General features: G+C 36.9%; 1 protein-coding gene across 9 annotated transcripts in view; it reads right to left on the bottom strand.

Moving 5' to 3' along the window:
- The window catches only part of HERC1 (HECT and RLD domain containing E3 ubiquitin protein ligase family member 1), a 252,265-nt gene that overhangs the window by 147,680 nt on the left and 89,674 nt on the right, over positions 1-14,911 (bottom strand). For all 9 annotated transcript variants that reach the window (XM_027765801.1, XM_027765792.1, XM_027765774.1 and 6 more), the window contains 7 exons: positions 13,435-13,531; positions 12,748-12,891; positions 10,253-10,380; positions 8,389-8,533; positions 7,840-8,011; positions 5,473-5,607; positions 4,984-5,149 (listed from right to left, as the gene is read on the bottom strand). In XM_027765801.1, the coding sequence (XP_027621602.1) occupies positions 4,984-5,149; positions 5,473-5,607; positions 7,840-8,011; positions 8,389-8,533; positions 10,253-10,380; positions 12,748-12,891; positions 13,435-13,531 (987 nt within the window). The remainder of the gene's footprint in view (positions 1-4,983; positions 5,150-5,472; positions 5,608-7,839; positions 8,012-8,388; positions 8,534-10,252; positions 10,381-12,747; positions 12,892-13,434; positions 13,532-14,911) is intronic.

Here is a 14,911-nt window from a genome sequence, read left to right as displayed (position 1 = left end):
TGGAATTATACAATATGTGGCCTTTTGTGTCTGTCTTATTTTACTTTGCATGCTTTTTTCTTATTTAAAAAAATTCCTCATTTAATTTTGTTATTATTATTTTTTAATTTGACCAAAAAGACAGAGAGAGCACATAAGAGAATGGGAAAGTGAGAAATCAAGCTGCCAGGTCCAGGACTTGAACTGTGATCGACTATGTGGGAGTCCAGCACCTTAATTACCATGCCATCTGCCAGCCCCATACTTTCCATGTTTATAAGGTTCAATCATGTTATAGTACATTATCAGTACTTCATTCCTCTTTTTTGTCCATAGCTGGAGAGAGATAGGGAGAGGGAAAGTGAGAAATCATCCCTAGTAGGATACACCCACTCTGCAATCCCTTGTCCTCCATTCTCCTCTTGGGATTTTGGGCACACATGCCTGGCATAATTTTCAAGCTGCCATGAACAGGACTCTAACCATGGTTAGCCATTTAGGAGTTCAACACCTTAACCACATGTCATCTGCTATCCCACTTGCATTCCTTTTTATGATGGAATAATATTACCTTGAATGGATATACCACATTTTGTTCATTCATTCATCGGTTAACATTTGTGTTGTTTCTTCTTTCTAGCTATTATGAATAATAATACAAAATGGTACAAATGCTCATGTATACTTTTTATATAAATAGGTTTTCAAATTTCTTGAGAACAGACCTAGCAGAACTGCTCATAACCCTATGTTTAAGTATATCTTTTAAGGAACTGCCCAACTTTTTTTCAAAGCAGCTACACATTTTACATTTCCTTCAGTAATGTATGAGTGTTCTAATTCCTTTACTTCCTCCAACATGTTATTGTAGGTCATTTTTATCCTAGCCATTTAATGGGTGTGAAGTAGTATCTCATTGTAGTTTTGATTTGCATTTCCCTAATAACTAATGATAGGGAACACTGCTTATTGGTAAACTGTAATATCTTCCCTGGTATACCTTCTCTGTTCATTTAAAAAAATTGGTTGTCTTTTTATTGTTGATTTGTAAGGATTCTTTTTTATAGTCTAAAAACCAGAATCTTATGAGATATATCATCTATAAACATTTTCCCCATTCTGTGGGCTGTCTGTTCATGTTCTTGATAGTGTTATTTGAAGAGCAAATGTTTCTAAGTTTGAAGAAGTCTAATTTATTTTTCTTTGATTGCTTGTGTTTTTGGTGTCATATCTAAGAAACTATTATCTATTCTAACGTTATAAAGATTTGTATCTTCGTTTTCTTCTATAAGTTTTATAGTTTTAGCTCTTACATTTAGGTCTTGGATCCATTTTGAGTAAATTTTTTTTTGTATACGATGTGATATAAGGATCCAATTTTATTCTTTTGCTGTGGTATCTAGCTGTCCTATCACCATTTGTTGACAGGACAACAAATGAACTGTCTTGGAACTCTTGTAGAAAATCAATAAATCAAAGATATATGAGTTTATTTCTGGACTTTTAAGTCATTCCCATTGAGTTACATATTTATCCTTCTACCAGTAATACTGTAGTTTATTTATTGTGGCCAGAAAGTAGTAGGTTTTGAGGTTGGGAAGCATGAGTCTTCCAACTATTTTCTTCTTCAAAATTGTTTTAAGTATTCTGGGTTCCTTGAATTTCCATATAAATTTTAAAAGTAGCTTGCCAATTTCTGCCAAACAAAGGCAATTGGAATTTGAAGAGATTGCATTCAATCTGTAAATCAGTGGAAAGTATTGACATCTTAATATTAAGTTTTGGTACAGTGAAAGTAAAATGTCTTTCTGCTTATTTAGGTCTTTTCTAATTTCTTCCAATGATGGTTTACAGTTTTCAGTGTACAAGTCTTATGCTTCTCTTGTTAAATTTATTCCTAAGTATTATTTTCTTTTTGATGCGCTTACAAATAAATTTTCTTCCTTAATTTTATTTTTGTATTGTCCACTGCTAGTTTACAGAAATACAACTGATTTTTGTATGTTGAACTTGTATTGTACAACTCTGTTGAACTTGTTTATTAGCTGGAGTTTTTGCAAATTCTTTAGGATTTTCTTCATATAAAATAATGCCATTTATAAATAGAAACAGCTTAATTTCTTTTTATGTTTATTTTTCTTTTAAGAGAGATTTTTGCTATAGAACATGTGCACTCTCCAGAGACACAGAGAGGCAGAGAGACAGAAAGCAAGAAATCATCCCCTGGGGGGATGGCCACATCACAATCTCTTTTCCTCCATTTTCCTCTCGGGATTTTGGGCACACATGCAGATGCATTTGAAGTGAGTTTTTGTTTTTTTTTTTCTTTTTTTGGAGAGGATTTTTTTCACTATAGGGCACGTGCGTTTCGCCAGACAGACAGAGACATAGAGACAGGAAGCGAGAAATCACCCCCCCAGGGGGGATGGTCACGCCACAATCCCTTCTCCTCCATTCTTCTCTCGGGATCTTGGGCATGCACGCACGCCCCCGCACCCGGCGTGAGTTTCAAGCCACCGGGTCCGGGATGCGAACCGCGGTCGACTACATGGGAGTCCAGCGACATAGCCATTACGCTAACTGCTGGTTCCCGACATTTGAAGTGAGTTTTAAGCCACCAGGTTCAGGACTCGAACCATAATCGACTACATGGTAGCCCAGCAAAGTAACCATTATGCCATCTGCTGGTCCCAACTTCTTCTTTTACAATCTAGATGCTTTTTAATACTTGAGCTTGCATAATTGCCCTGGCTAACATACAAATAGCAAGACTGAAAAATCATTATCTTGCTCCTGATCTGAAGGGGTCTTTTTCCACCAAATATGATATTAGTTACAAATTTTTTATAAATACTCTACTGAGTTAAGAAAGTTTCCTTTTATTTCTACTGTGTTGAATTTTTTTTTATCATTAAAGGATGCTAAATATTTGTTAATGCTTTTTCTGAATCTATTGAGAAGATCACATGATTTTGTTAATATTTTATTAATATGATGTAGTACACTGACTGATTTTAATATTTTGAACCAACCAAGCATTCCTAGGATACATTCCATTTGGTCATCACATACATCTTATAAATAAAAAAGTTGCTGGATTCAGTTTGCTAATACGTTGTTGAGAATTTTTACATGTATATTCATACCAGAAACCAGTATATAGTTACCTTTTCTTGCAATATCTTTGTCCAGATTGCTATCAAGGTATTCATGGCCTTGAAGAATAGAGTTGGGACATATTTGCTCATTTCTTTATTTTAGAAAAGTCCCTGAAGGGTTGGTTTTAACCCTTCTTTAAACATTCAATAGGGGCTAGACAGCACAGCAGTACAATGAAATGCTCTGCAAGGCAGAACCAAGTGGGAAGGTTTCTGGTCTGTGTCAGAGACCTCCCTGAGTATGTTGGGAACATGTGTGCCCATAATCTGGGCTGGCTAAAGCTAGGGGTGAACAGAAATGTCAGAACTCTGTCAAGGGTGCTGAATCGGGGTAAGCAGTAATGTCAGAACTCTGTCAAGGGTGCTGAATCGGGGTGAACAGAAATGTCAGAACTCTGTCGAGGGTGCTGAATCAGGGTAAGCAGTAATGTCAGAACTCTGTCAAGGGTGCTGAATCTGTTTCTCTTTCTCTCTCTCTCTTTCTCTCTCTCTCTCTCATTTTCTCTCACACTTGAAATAAACAAACTTAAAAAGAACATTTAGTAGAATTTACCAATGAACCCATTGGTCTTGATAGGTTTCTTTTTTATTATAAAGTCAATTGCTGTACTCATTATAGGTCCATTCAGATCTTCTATTTCTTGTTTAGTTAGTTTGGGTAGTTTGTGTCTTTCTAGGAATTTGTGCACTTCATCTAGGTTATCTAATTTGCTGGCAAATGATTAATTATTCATAGTATTCCCTTATAATCCTTTTGATTTCTATAGCGACAATAATAATGTCTCCTCATTCATTCATCACTTGAATAATATAATCCTCTCTTTTTTTAAATCAGTTTACCTAGAAGTTTGTCAGTTTTGTTCATCTTTTTAATTAACCAACATTTACTTTCATTGGTTTTCTTAATAACTTTTCTATTATTTATTAGATTAATTCTACTCTAATCTACACTGTTACCTATTATCTATTGATACCTGCTTTGGGTTTATTTGGCTCTCCTTTTTCTAATTTCTTAGAGTGGAATATTAAATGACTGATTTGAGATCTTTCTTCTTTTTAAAAATAGGCATTTATAGCTACAAATTTTCCTTTAAGTATAGCTTTAACTGAATTCCTTAAGTTTTGGTATGTTGTATTTTTATTTTCATTCATCTCAAAATATTTTAAAATTTTCCTTGTGATATTTTCTTTGACCCATTGTTATTTTAAAATACACTGTTTAAAAAGTACCATATCTGTACCTACCAAAAAGAATTTATTTTTGTTTTCTGTGTTTTATATTACAAAAATATATTTTTTAAAGTTCCATAAATTTAACATTGTATTGTAATGCCAAATAAGCTTGTTCAAACGATATTGTCCTTACTTATGATCACTGCCTATTCTAGGCCACTTATTCCTACTTAAGCCAGCCTTTCTCTCCAAGCTCTGACTGAGGTTCTATTAAATGACTCAATCCACTTACTCAGTTTCTATTATTGACCAAGCCACGCACCAGGCGCTAAAGATACAAAAATAAAGAAAACTGGGTCCTTGCTCTCTGAAATTTATCTTCTGGTAAAAAAGACAGACAATTTTGTAGGCAACTAAAATAGAATGTGATGTAATGAGAATACAAAAGAGAAACCCAACCTGGTGGGAAAGCAAGGAAAAAAAGGTTTCTCAGAAATGGTCTCTGATTTGTCTAAAGAATAAGTTAACTAAAAATATCTACTCCCACCAAGAAAACAGAAATAAGAAAAGAACATTCAAGTTGTTCAATTTACAGCTGAATGTACTCTATTGCTAAAATCTCAGAGAAAGATGTGGTTTGAGATACATATTCACACAGGTCCTATTCTCTTACCTCTTGGATTTCATCTGGGACAGTTGAGTCCATCAGTCTGAAGAGTAAATTACGCAGCGGACCTGCCTGCCTTCCGAGAATGCTGGTAGCTACCCCTCCCGCAAGTGCAAGAGCAAGGTGATTGGAAAGCAGCTTCAGGCACAGCTTGAGGAAATTGTGGTGTTCCCTGAAATAAAATAAAATGCTATAAATTTCTCGAAAATAAAAGTGCAAGTGCTAACCAACTGGTCAACGTTTTTCTCTTTAGAGTTTTGTCAAGTCATAAACAACAGTAATTTTTAAAATGTGATTGATGAAATGAAGGAAAACTTTTTCCAAGAAGTTATTATCAGTAAGGATCTATTATTAGGTCTCTTCTAGATTATAAAGAAGTTTCATAAAATTTGAGAAAATGATAAACAACAAAGAATAGTAAATCAAAACTCGAAATACACATGCATACAGACACAAATACAAGACATATACCTGTATGTATATAATACAACATACCTTGATGAAGGGAAAGGGAGTGGGGGGATTTCACTGTTTATTTTATCACAGTATCTCTCAAGAAAAGAACGAAGGTGTGAAAAGGTACTCTCTTCAAGATCTACACAGTAAGGTCGGTGCCATGCAACAACTTGTCTAGAAGAAAACATAAGAAAAACATGAAACTGCCTTAAAATAAAATTTACAGACATGATATGAAAACAATTAGAACATATTAAATTTGAAAGATAACAAGATATACAGAAGATCGTCTTGGTAATGATATGGAAAACCACAAATTTGCCATTTTCAAGAAGAAAATATATAGCATCTGGGGAATCAGCAGTTAGTGTAATGGCTATGTCGCTGGATTCCCACGTAGTCGACCGCGGTTCGCATCCCAGACCCGGTGGCTTAAAACTCACGCTGGGCGCGTGTGCGTGCATGCCCAAGATCCCGGGAGGAGAAGGGATTGCGGTGTGGCCACCCCCTCTGGGGGGGGGGGTGATTTCTCACTTTCTGTCTCTATGTCTCTGTCTGTCTGATGAGTGCACACACCCTGTAGCAAAAACCTCGCCAAAAAAAAAAGAAGAAGAAAATATATAGCATCAGCCCAGGGGTTGAGTGATTAAGAGAGCCAGATTCCACATGGTCAACCATGATTTTCCAAAAATCTCATAAAGATGGAAAAATGAAGGTGAAGGGACTGCAGTGTGCCACACCCCATAGGGAGGTGGGGAATTCTCTCTCCCCCTCTCTCTCTTCCTGTCTCTCTTTCTCTCTTTGGGAAGTGCACATTCCCTCTAACAACTTTAAAAAATAAATAAAAGAAGAAGAAAACATATAACCACCACCTGTTTTGGATAGTTTGAATATCCATTTACCTAGAGGCAGAGTGACTAAGCCACATGATCTACAAAAGCTCCTTCTGGTTCTATGAGCTTATAAAATGTGCATTACATATTATGAAAAATATCCTAACTTGATAGAGTGCTATACTGAAATCTACTAAAAGAAAAACTCCTAGAATCATTGTGAAGATTTTCAAAATATTGGGACCTAACTCCCTATATGTGAGGTAGGAAGTTGAAAATCTAATCCTAATAGCAATTTATATATATTCAACTTCTTTATTTAATTTTATTTATTTATTTTAGAGAGATTTTTGCTATAGAATGCATGCACTCACTGGAGAGACAGAGAGACAGAATGCAAGAAATTACTCCCCACAGGATGGCCACACTGCAATTCCTTCTGCTCCATTCTCCTCTCAGAATCTTGGGCACACACGTGCATGAACCCAGTACGTTTTAAGCTGCCAGGTCCGGGACTCAAACTGCAGCTGACTATGTGAGAGTCCAGCAATGCAACCATTATGCCATCTGCTGGTCCTTCGACTTCTTTATTTTTAATTGGATATCAAAATAAACCCTGTCTGAATCAAGGTCTTGAAAGCTTTATTTTTAATTGGATAGGATATCATAATAAACCCTGTCTGAATCAAGGTCTTGAAAGGAAAATAATATACATTCTACATTATAAACCAGGCCATACAGGTTCCCAAATACCTGAAACAACCTAAATATTCCTTAAAAGTCAATCTTGTAATATTGAGTCAATCTCCTAATATCTACCTGATGAATTAAAAAGATATGGTTACCACTTTAGGAAAGAATTAAATTTCTATAAAAAGTAACTTCCTTGACTTGACTTAAAAGTGTGGCCACTGTTCTTTTTCCCCAAGAAAACCAGGCAGAGCCTCCAGGGCATGGTTGTTAGGGAAGCTGGCTCTCACAAGGCCCACTTTGAAGTTCAAATCCCAGACCTAGCACCTTGAAAATCATGCTGGGTGCATGTATGTGCACGGCCAAAATCCCGAGAGGAAAGGGGTAAAAAGGATTGTGGCGTGGCTATCTTCCCTGGGGGAGTGATTTCTCACTTCCTCTCTCTGTCTCTGTCTCTCTCCAGCAACCACATACACCCTTTAGCAAACAAACAAACAAACAAAAAACCCAACCAAATAAGCAGCATAAGTTAAAAAAACAACTGTTTTAAATCAATAAATCTGAGTTCTGATTTTAATTATTTTAACTTATTTCCTCTTGATATACAGACATTTAAGTTTTAAAATCAGTATCTAGCAGCAGATAGATACTGATTTTTAAATTGTTTATAAGACACTTAATAAGAACATGTGTTAAATACAGAGTATATAAAACATATCTAACCTAACACTCAAATAGAAAGAAATTTAGATGTCATTCCTTCATTATAAGTACTGGAAATGTTCAGAAAGGCATTTTATGAACAAAATATGGTTCTTTCCGTTTTTATTGATGTTTCTGCTGTTATGAAAACACAAGAATTCTTAAACATAGGCACCCTTACCTGTCTCTAGGAAGAGCAGTCCACGCCAGGCTATGTGATGTTCCAGCTGAGATCTGCTGAATAGCTATGCCATCTAAGCCACTCACTTTCTTTGGTTTAGTAATAGGCCCTGTAGAATTTCCTTGGCCACACTGCCCCATTGAATTATTGCCCCAGGCATAAACTTCATTATCTGAAAACAAAACATAAAGTACAAAAGACGAGCCAAATTTAAATGTAATACATTTATGGAAGATAATAATTAATTTAATTTCTTTAAAAACAGATAATTTGGGACGAGCAGTTAGCGTAATGGCTATGTCACTGGACTCCCATGTAGTTGACCATGGTTCAAGTCCTGGACTCAGCGGCTTAAACTCACACCAGGTTCGTGTGCATGCGTGCCCAAGATCCTGAGAGGAGAATGAAGGAGAAGGGATTGCGGCGTGGCCACTCCCCCAGGGGGAATTTCTCGCTTTCTGTCTCTCTGTCTCTCTCCGTCTTTCTGCCAAACGCACGTGCCCTACAGCAAAAACTTTTCCAAAAAAAAAAAACCCCATATAACTTTACCATGAGAAAGTGCCAAACAATGACTGTCTCCAATAGAAATATCAACTATTCTTGTGGCAGCCAATTCTTCGATAAGTTTGGGTCTCAAAGCAGTAGCTTCTGAAGAACCACAACCCAGACAAGCTCCACAGCCCCAAGCATAGACCTGAAAAAAAAAGAAATACACTGCACATCATTTCCTGAGATGACACGGTGAGACTGATTAGGAATAAATATAATCTAACAAACAAGAATGTGATGGGAAACCAAATAATAACGCTTTCATGTTAATATTTACTGTTTTGATCATTTTAAAGATTGCCAGTGATTTACTGTGCTGTTTGAAAATGTTTAAGCAGACAAGTAGTGAAGCTGAAAAGGAAAATAACTGGTCAAAGAAAATATCTTCTAAGAGCTTCTGTTAGAGCTACTAATTAGCTTAATTTTTTTTATATTTGCCTAATCTTAGCAGCTTTGGAAATAATGCCTTAAGTATTCTCTTTTAAAACTGTATTTGTTTTCACTGTCCTTCATTTTACTGTGCTTCACAGCTCTTGTGTGTTTTTTTATTTTTTATTTTTTTAACAGCTCTTGTGTATTTTACAAATTGTCTGTGGCAACCTCGCATCAAGCAAGCCTATCAGCACCATTTTTTCCAACAGCATGTGGTCACTTCATGTCTCTATTTCACATTTTGGTAATTCTCACAAGATTTCCAACTTTTCTATTATTATTAAAAATATTATGGTGATATATATCCAATAATCTTTGATGTTACAACTGGAATTGTTTAGGGGCACCACAAACTGTGCCATATAAATTACAAATTTAAATGACAAATACTGGTGTGTTCTGACTGCTCCAGTGACCAGCCATCCTCCTTGTCTGTCTCCCTCTCTTCAGTCTCCCTATTTCCTGAGACACAACCATAACAAAATTAGGCCAATTAATAACCCTACAGGACCTCTAAGATTTCAAGTGATGAGAGTCATGCTTCAAATCAAAAGCTAGAAATGATTAAGCTTTGTGAGAAGGCAGTAGAGAAGCTATCTCCATAACATAAAATGCAAGGTGAAACAGCAGTGCTGATGTAGAAGCTACGGCAGAACCAGCTAAGATCACCGACGAAGTGGCTGCACTAAACAGCAGATTTTCAAAGTAGAAAGTATACTGGAAGAAAGTGCCTTTTAGGGCTTTCACAGTTAGAGTGACATCAAGGCCTGGCTTCACAGCTTTAAAGGACAGGCTGACGTTCTTTAGGAGCTAATATAGGTGGTGACTTGCTGAAGTCAGTGCTCATTTACCATTCTGAAAATCCAAGAACCCTTAAGAATTATGTTATGTCTACTCTGCCTGCGCTCTACAAATGGGACCTGAACAAACCTTAGATGATAGCACATCTATTAACATCACAGTTGACTGAGTATCTTAAGCCCACTGCTAAGACTTACTGCTTGGGAAAAGAAAAAAAAAAAAAGATTTATTTCAAAATATTACTGTTCACTGACAATGTACCAGGAATTCTCTTTTAACCTCTTTTTTTATTACTTTCTGCCTTCTCAGTTCCTATTACTGGTTCTATCAAGATCTAGTCTTACTTTCCCCCAATATCCATGAATTTTAGGAAAAAGTATACGAAGTGCTGAAAGATTTTATAAAACCAGCTTAATATAAAGAACAAGGAGCTTAGGAAAAGTTTATCTGGTTCACACAGGCCAAGGCAGAAAAGCTGGCTCCTTCTCAGATACCCTACTTCAGACAGGAGAAGACGTTTCATTTTAGTATGTTCCTAAAAATGTACTTCTTCTGATTTTAAAATTGAAATACAATGATTACTTTTTAGTCACTTAGTCTTCTAAAATACTCTAATTCTTTTTAGTCCTACCTGCCCTGTTGATGTCAAAGCAAGTGAAGACTGGCTCCCAGCACAAACTTTGCGAATGAACATTCCTTGTAATGCTTCAATGACTTTAGGTTTATATACTCTGTTGGTATCACCATGGCCAAGTTTGCCTGTAGAAACAAACACATTTGAGTTCAACAATTTACTTGTTTTGAAAAACCTCTATTTTTTTTCTAAGTACTAGAGTGGATAAAGGGCTCTAAGCTTTCCATCATTGACCTAAAAGGTGTGGAAAGCTGTTAAGTTTTTAACAGCAGAGAATGTTAACAAATGAGCATTTTTATTACAAGGAAGTTAATAACCAATAACTAATAGTCTTTTGTATCTTAAATTCAAACAATTAAAATTACTTTAAAAGAGGCATGAAGATTATTTTTCTTTCTCCCTCTCCTTTTTAAAAAGAATTTCTTACTCCCTCCCTCCTTCTTCCTTCCTTCTTTCCCTTTCCTTTCTTTCTTGCTTGCTTCCTTGCATGATAACACTCCCAACAGGGTTCTTTTCTTTTCTTTTTGGGTGGTTTTTGCTATAGGGCGCGTGCGCTCACCAGAAAGACAGAGACAGAGAGACAGAAAGCAAGAAATCACCCCCCAGGGGGGATGGCCACACCGCAATCCCTTCTCCTCCATTCTCCTCTCAGGATCTTGGGCACGCACGCACACGCGTCCAGCGTGAGTTTAAGTCACCGGGTCCGGGACTCGAATCACGGTTGACTACATGGGAGTTCAGCGACATAGCCATTACGCTAACTGCTGGTCCCTTCCCCACAGGGTTCTTATGCTGCAATCCATACCCAGTGTCAGCTGCCTAGATCATGATCATGCATGGCGTGTTCAGAGGTTCTGGGATTTGAACCCAGGATCTTTACTATGTGGATCCAGTTGTATAACTGCTGTGCCACCATGGAGTCCCTCTCTCCCCCTTTAATGGTCATGATTCTAACTTGAAATTGCTGACATAATAGGCAGGTACTATACAAAAATGTATACACATATAATTTTTCAAAACTTAAAAAATGATTCAATAATTCACAAAATATAAAACTTGGCAAATCACTAAAGAAGAAAAAATACATGGCTAACAACATGTAAATCCTACCTCACTAGGAATCAAGGAAAAATATAGATTAAGTGATATCATTTGCACTACTGAAATTATTTCTTAATTTTAATACCTAGTGTTATTGAGGAATATGGGTAAGTAAGCATTTACATTGCCAATGGAGTGACTACATAAAGACGAAGATTTAGTGATTCCTTGTGTTGTTTTTGATATTAAAAAACAAACAAACAACAACAAAAAAACCTGAAACCATTTAGAAACTTGACAATGAGCAACTTTTCCCTCAATAATTATTTATTTGATTTTACTTATCTTTTTTTTTTCAATTTGCTACAGGGCAAACGTGCTCATCAGAGAGAAAGAGAGAGAGAAAGAGAGAAAGAAAAAGTGAGAAAGCAAGCAGCCAGATCCAGGACCTGGCCATGTGGGAGTCTAGTACCCTAGCCACCATATCACGAGCTGGTTCCAGAGAAATTGGTTTTATAAGTTGTGCTACATCACGTGAAAGAATATTCTGACCCATTTAAAACAATGACATAGAACCATGTTTGTCGACGTAGAAAAAATACTCATAAAACACTGTTAGGTTGGGAGCAGCAGTTGGTGTAATGGCTATGTCACTGGACTCCCATGTAGTCGACTACAGTTCGAGTCCTAGACTTTGTGGCTTAAACTCACGCTGGGCACATGTGCATGCGTATGTGCCCAAGATCCTAAGAGGAAAATAGAGGAGAAGGGATTGCAGCATGGCAATGCCCCCAGGGGGTGATTTCTTGCTTTCTGTCTCTCTGTCTTTCTGGCGAGCACACAAGCCCTATAGCAAAAACCTCTCAAAAAACAAACAAACAAAAAAAAACAATGTTAGGTTAAAACCAGCAGGTTATAAAATAATACCTATGGTATATGTAGGTCCACTTTAGTTTTCAAAAAGACAGCTATGGGGACCAGCAGTTAGCGTAATGGCTATGTCGCTGAACTCCCATGTAGCCAACCGCAGTTCGAGTCCCGGACCTGGTGGCTTAAATTCATGCTGGGTGCATGTGCGTGCGTGCCCAAGATCCTGAGAGAAGAATGGAGGAGAAGGGATTGCGATGTGGTCATCCCCCCTGGGGGGTGATTTCTCGCTTTCTGTCTCTCTGTCTCTCTCTGTCTTTCTGGCAAGTGCACAGTGCACACGCCCTATAGCAAAAACCTCTCCAATAAAAAAAATACATCTATGTAAATATTTGTAAAAAGGTATATTTAGAAACCTGTCTACCCAAGTGTTAACAATGGCTAAAAGCAACATTTGTAGAAACATAGTTTACTCTAACTGATATGCATCTGTATGTACTTTTTTTTACATTAGGCATGTATAACTGAGGGAAAAATCAAGAAAATAAAAGACCAAGGCTTCTGATAAATAATTTTTTACATACCATTGTCTCCTCCTCCAAAAGACCATACAGTTCTCCCATCTTTAGATAAAGCAATAGTATGTGAACTGCCACAAGAAACCTCTCCTACATTGCTAATGTCTTTCACTAATGTTGGAATGTTACGGCTATTACTGTCACCATGACCTTGGATAAAACACACAAAAACAACAAAGAAACAATGTTAACAAGTGGAATTAACATTACAAGTTAATAACAGGTATTATTAAATTAAATCTAGAAAAAGAATCATTTCTAGTACCTTCTCAACTAATTTTCCAGGCTGTTTGCAAACTGAGGAATTCTATTGCTTCAATGAGCTAGTAGGACATTCTACTTGTGCCCCATCTAACAGTACTTACCTTATTCTGCCTCATCTCATGCTCACGTCAACTTGTTTTCATACCCACTGGACTACCAACTCCCAGATCATGATAGTATCATTCTTATCCCTAAACCCCACAGTGCATGATCATCACAGGCACTCAGTAAGCACCTGCTAGAGTTAATTACATCGTAAACAGCAGCACCAGAATCTAGGTACTATCTCTATAAAATTGTCTTCCTCTGAGCTTAAAACCGACAAGATGAATGACAGTCTTTAGTATATTATATCTATTTTCATTGTTTCTTAGTAACTGTAATCATTTCTATTTTTCCCTAGTAACTTCAATTTTTAAAAAAGCTTACCTAATCTTCCAAAATCTCCTTCACCCCATGTGTATAATTCACCATCCTCTGTGACAGCAGCACTATGTCTGTATCCAGCTGACACACAAACAACTACCTGCATTGCATACAAATGAATTTTATGAGCACAGAGATGCTAAAACACAGTCTATATGTGATCCTATATAGAGATTTCAGAGATACTAATATTCACTACTCCTCCAGGTACTAATTGCCATGTATATGTGTGGAAGCTATGCCCAAGATAAGGGTGGCTGGTTAAGGGGTCAGGTAAGTACTGAAGCAGCCTATGTCTGTTTCCCAAGCCATGAAATCTGGCTTCCAACCACAAGAGAAGACAACTTTTCTCAATTCATATAAAGGCACTGTAAGTGACAGCAATGGCCCTGAATACATCAATCTAATCTCTTTTGGAACTACTCTATCACCAATCAAGTCTTTATTCAAAGAGTTGGAGAGAGATGAAGACTTGTGAAACAATGATAATTTTTAAAATATAAAGATAACATAAAATCTCCAGTCTGGGGACCAGAGGTTGACGTAATGGCTATGTCACTGGACTCTTGTGTAGTCAACTGTAGTTCGAGTCCTGGACCCAGTGGCTTAAACTCACACTGGGCACGTGAGCATGCATGACCAAGATACTGAGAGGAGAACAGAGGAGAAAGGATTGTGGCATGGCCATCCCCCCCGGCGGGTAGGGGGGTGATTTCTCACTTTCTGTCTCTCTGTCTTTCTGGCGAGTGCATGCGGCCTATAGCAAAAACCTCTCAAAAAAAAAAAAAAACTCCAGTCTGTATGATCAAGAAAAAATCATTATCTAATAGGGGTAACTCTCAAAAAGATATTGACTATTACCAATACAGAATGATCTAAGCAGTACATGAATTCACATAAAGTTGCTCACAGTACCCCCTTTACCCTAAAGTAGCCATACGGTTGATGAGTAGAATCAGGGGAATAAGGATTTATTACAACATAATTTTAGGATCACCCATAGCTTTTAACAATAATTGAAATCTTTGGTTACTGAAAAAAACACACACTGGAAAAAAAAATATGACTGCACTGATAGAATATTTATGTCTTTTCAGTCTCTAAAAATTAGAACTTATATTAGGAAATTCAAATTTCAGATTCAACTAAAAATACTAAGCACCAAATATATTCTATATGCTATATGCTATACCAAAAACTTTGGAAATATTTATCGCCAAATTTTAAATTTTGTGACATTTTTCACTCATGATGCTCAGACAATGTTGTTTTAAAGGGCAATGTTTCCATTATAAAAATGAAACATTAAAAGGAACATAGGAAATGAAATTAAGAAAGAAAGGTGGTATTGAAAAGGCAAAAAGATGGGCCAGCAGGTGGCGTGGTGGTTAAGGGCACTGGACTCCCACATGGCCGACCATGGTTTGAATCTCGGACCTGGTGGCTTGCTTTCTCACTTGCCCTTTCTCTCTCTCTCTCT

The sequence above is a fragment of the Tupaia chinensis genome, unplaced genomic scaffold, assembly GCF_000334495.1.
Source record: "Tupaia chinensis unplaced genomic scaffold, TupChi_1.0 Scaffold000063_1, whole genome shotgun sequence".
Taxonomy (NCBI): Eukaryota; Metazoa; Chordata; class Mammalia; order Scandentia; family Tupaiidae; genus Tupaia; species Tupaia belangeri.
Note: the sequence above shows the minus strand (reverse complement) of the source record. Positions and strands in the feature narration are given on the sequence as shown.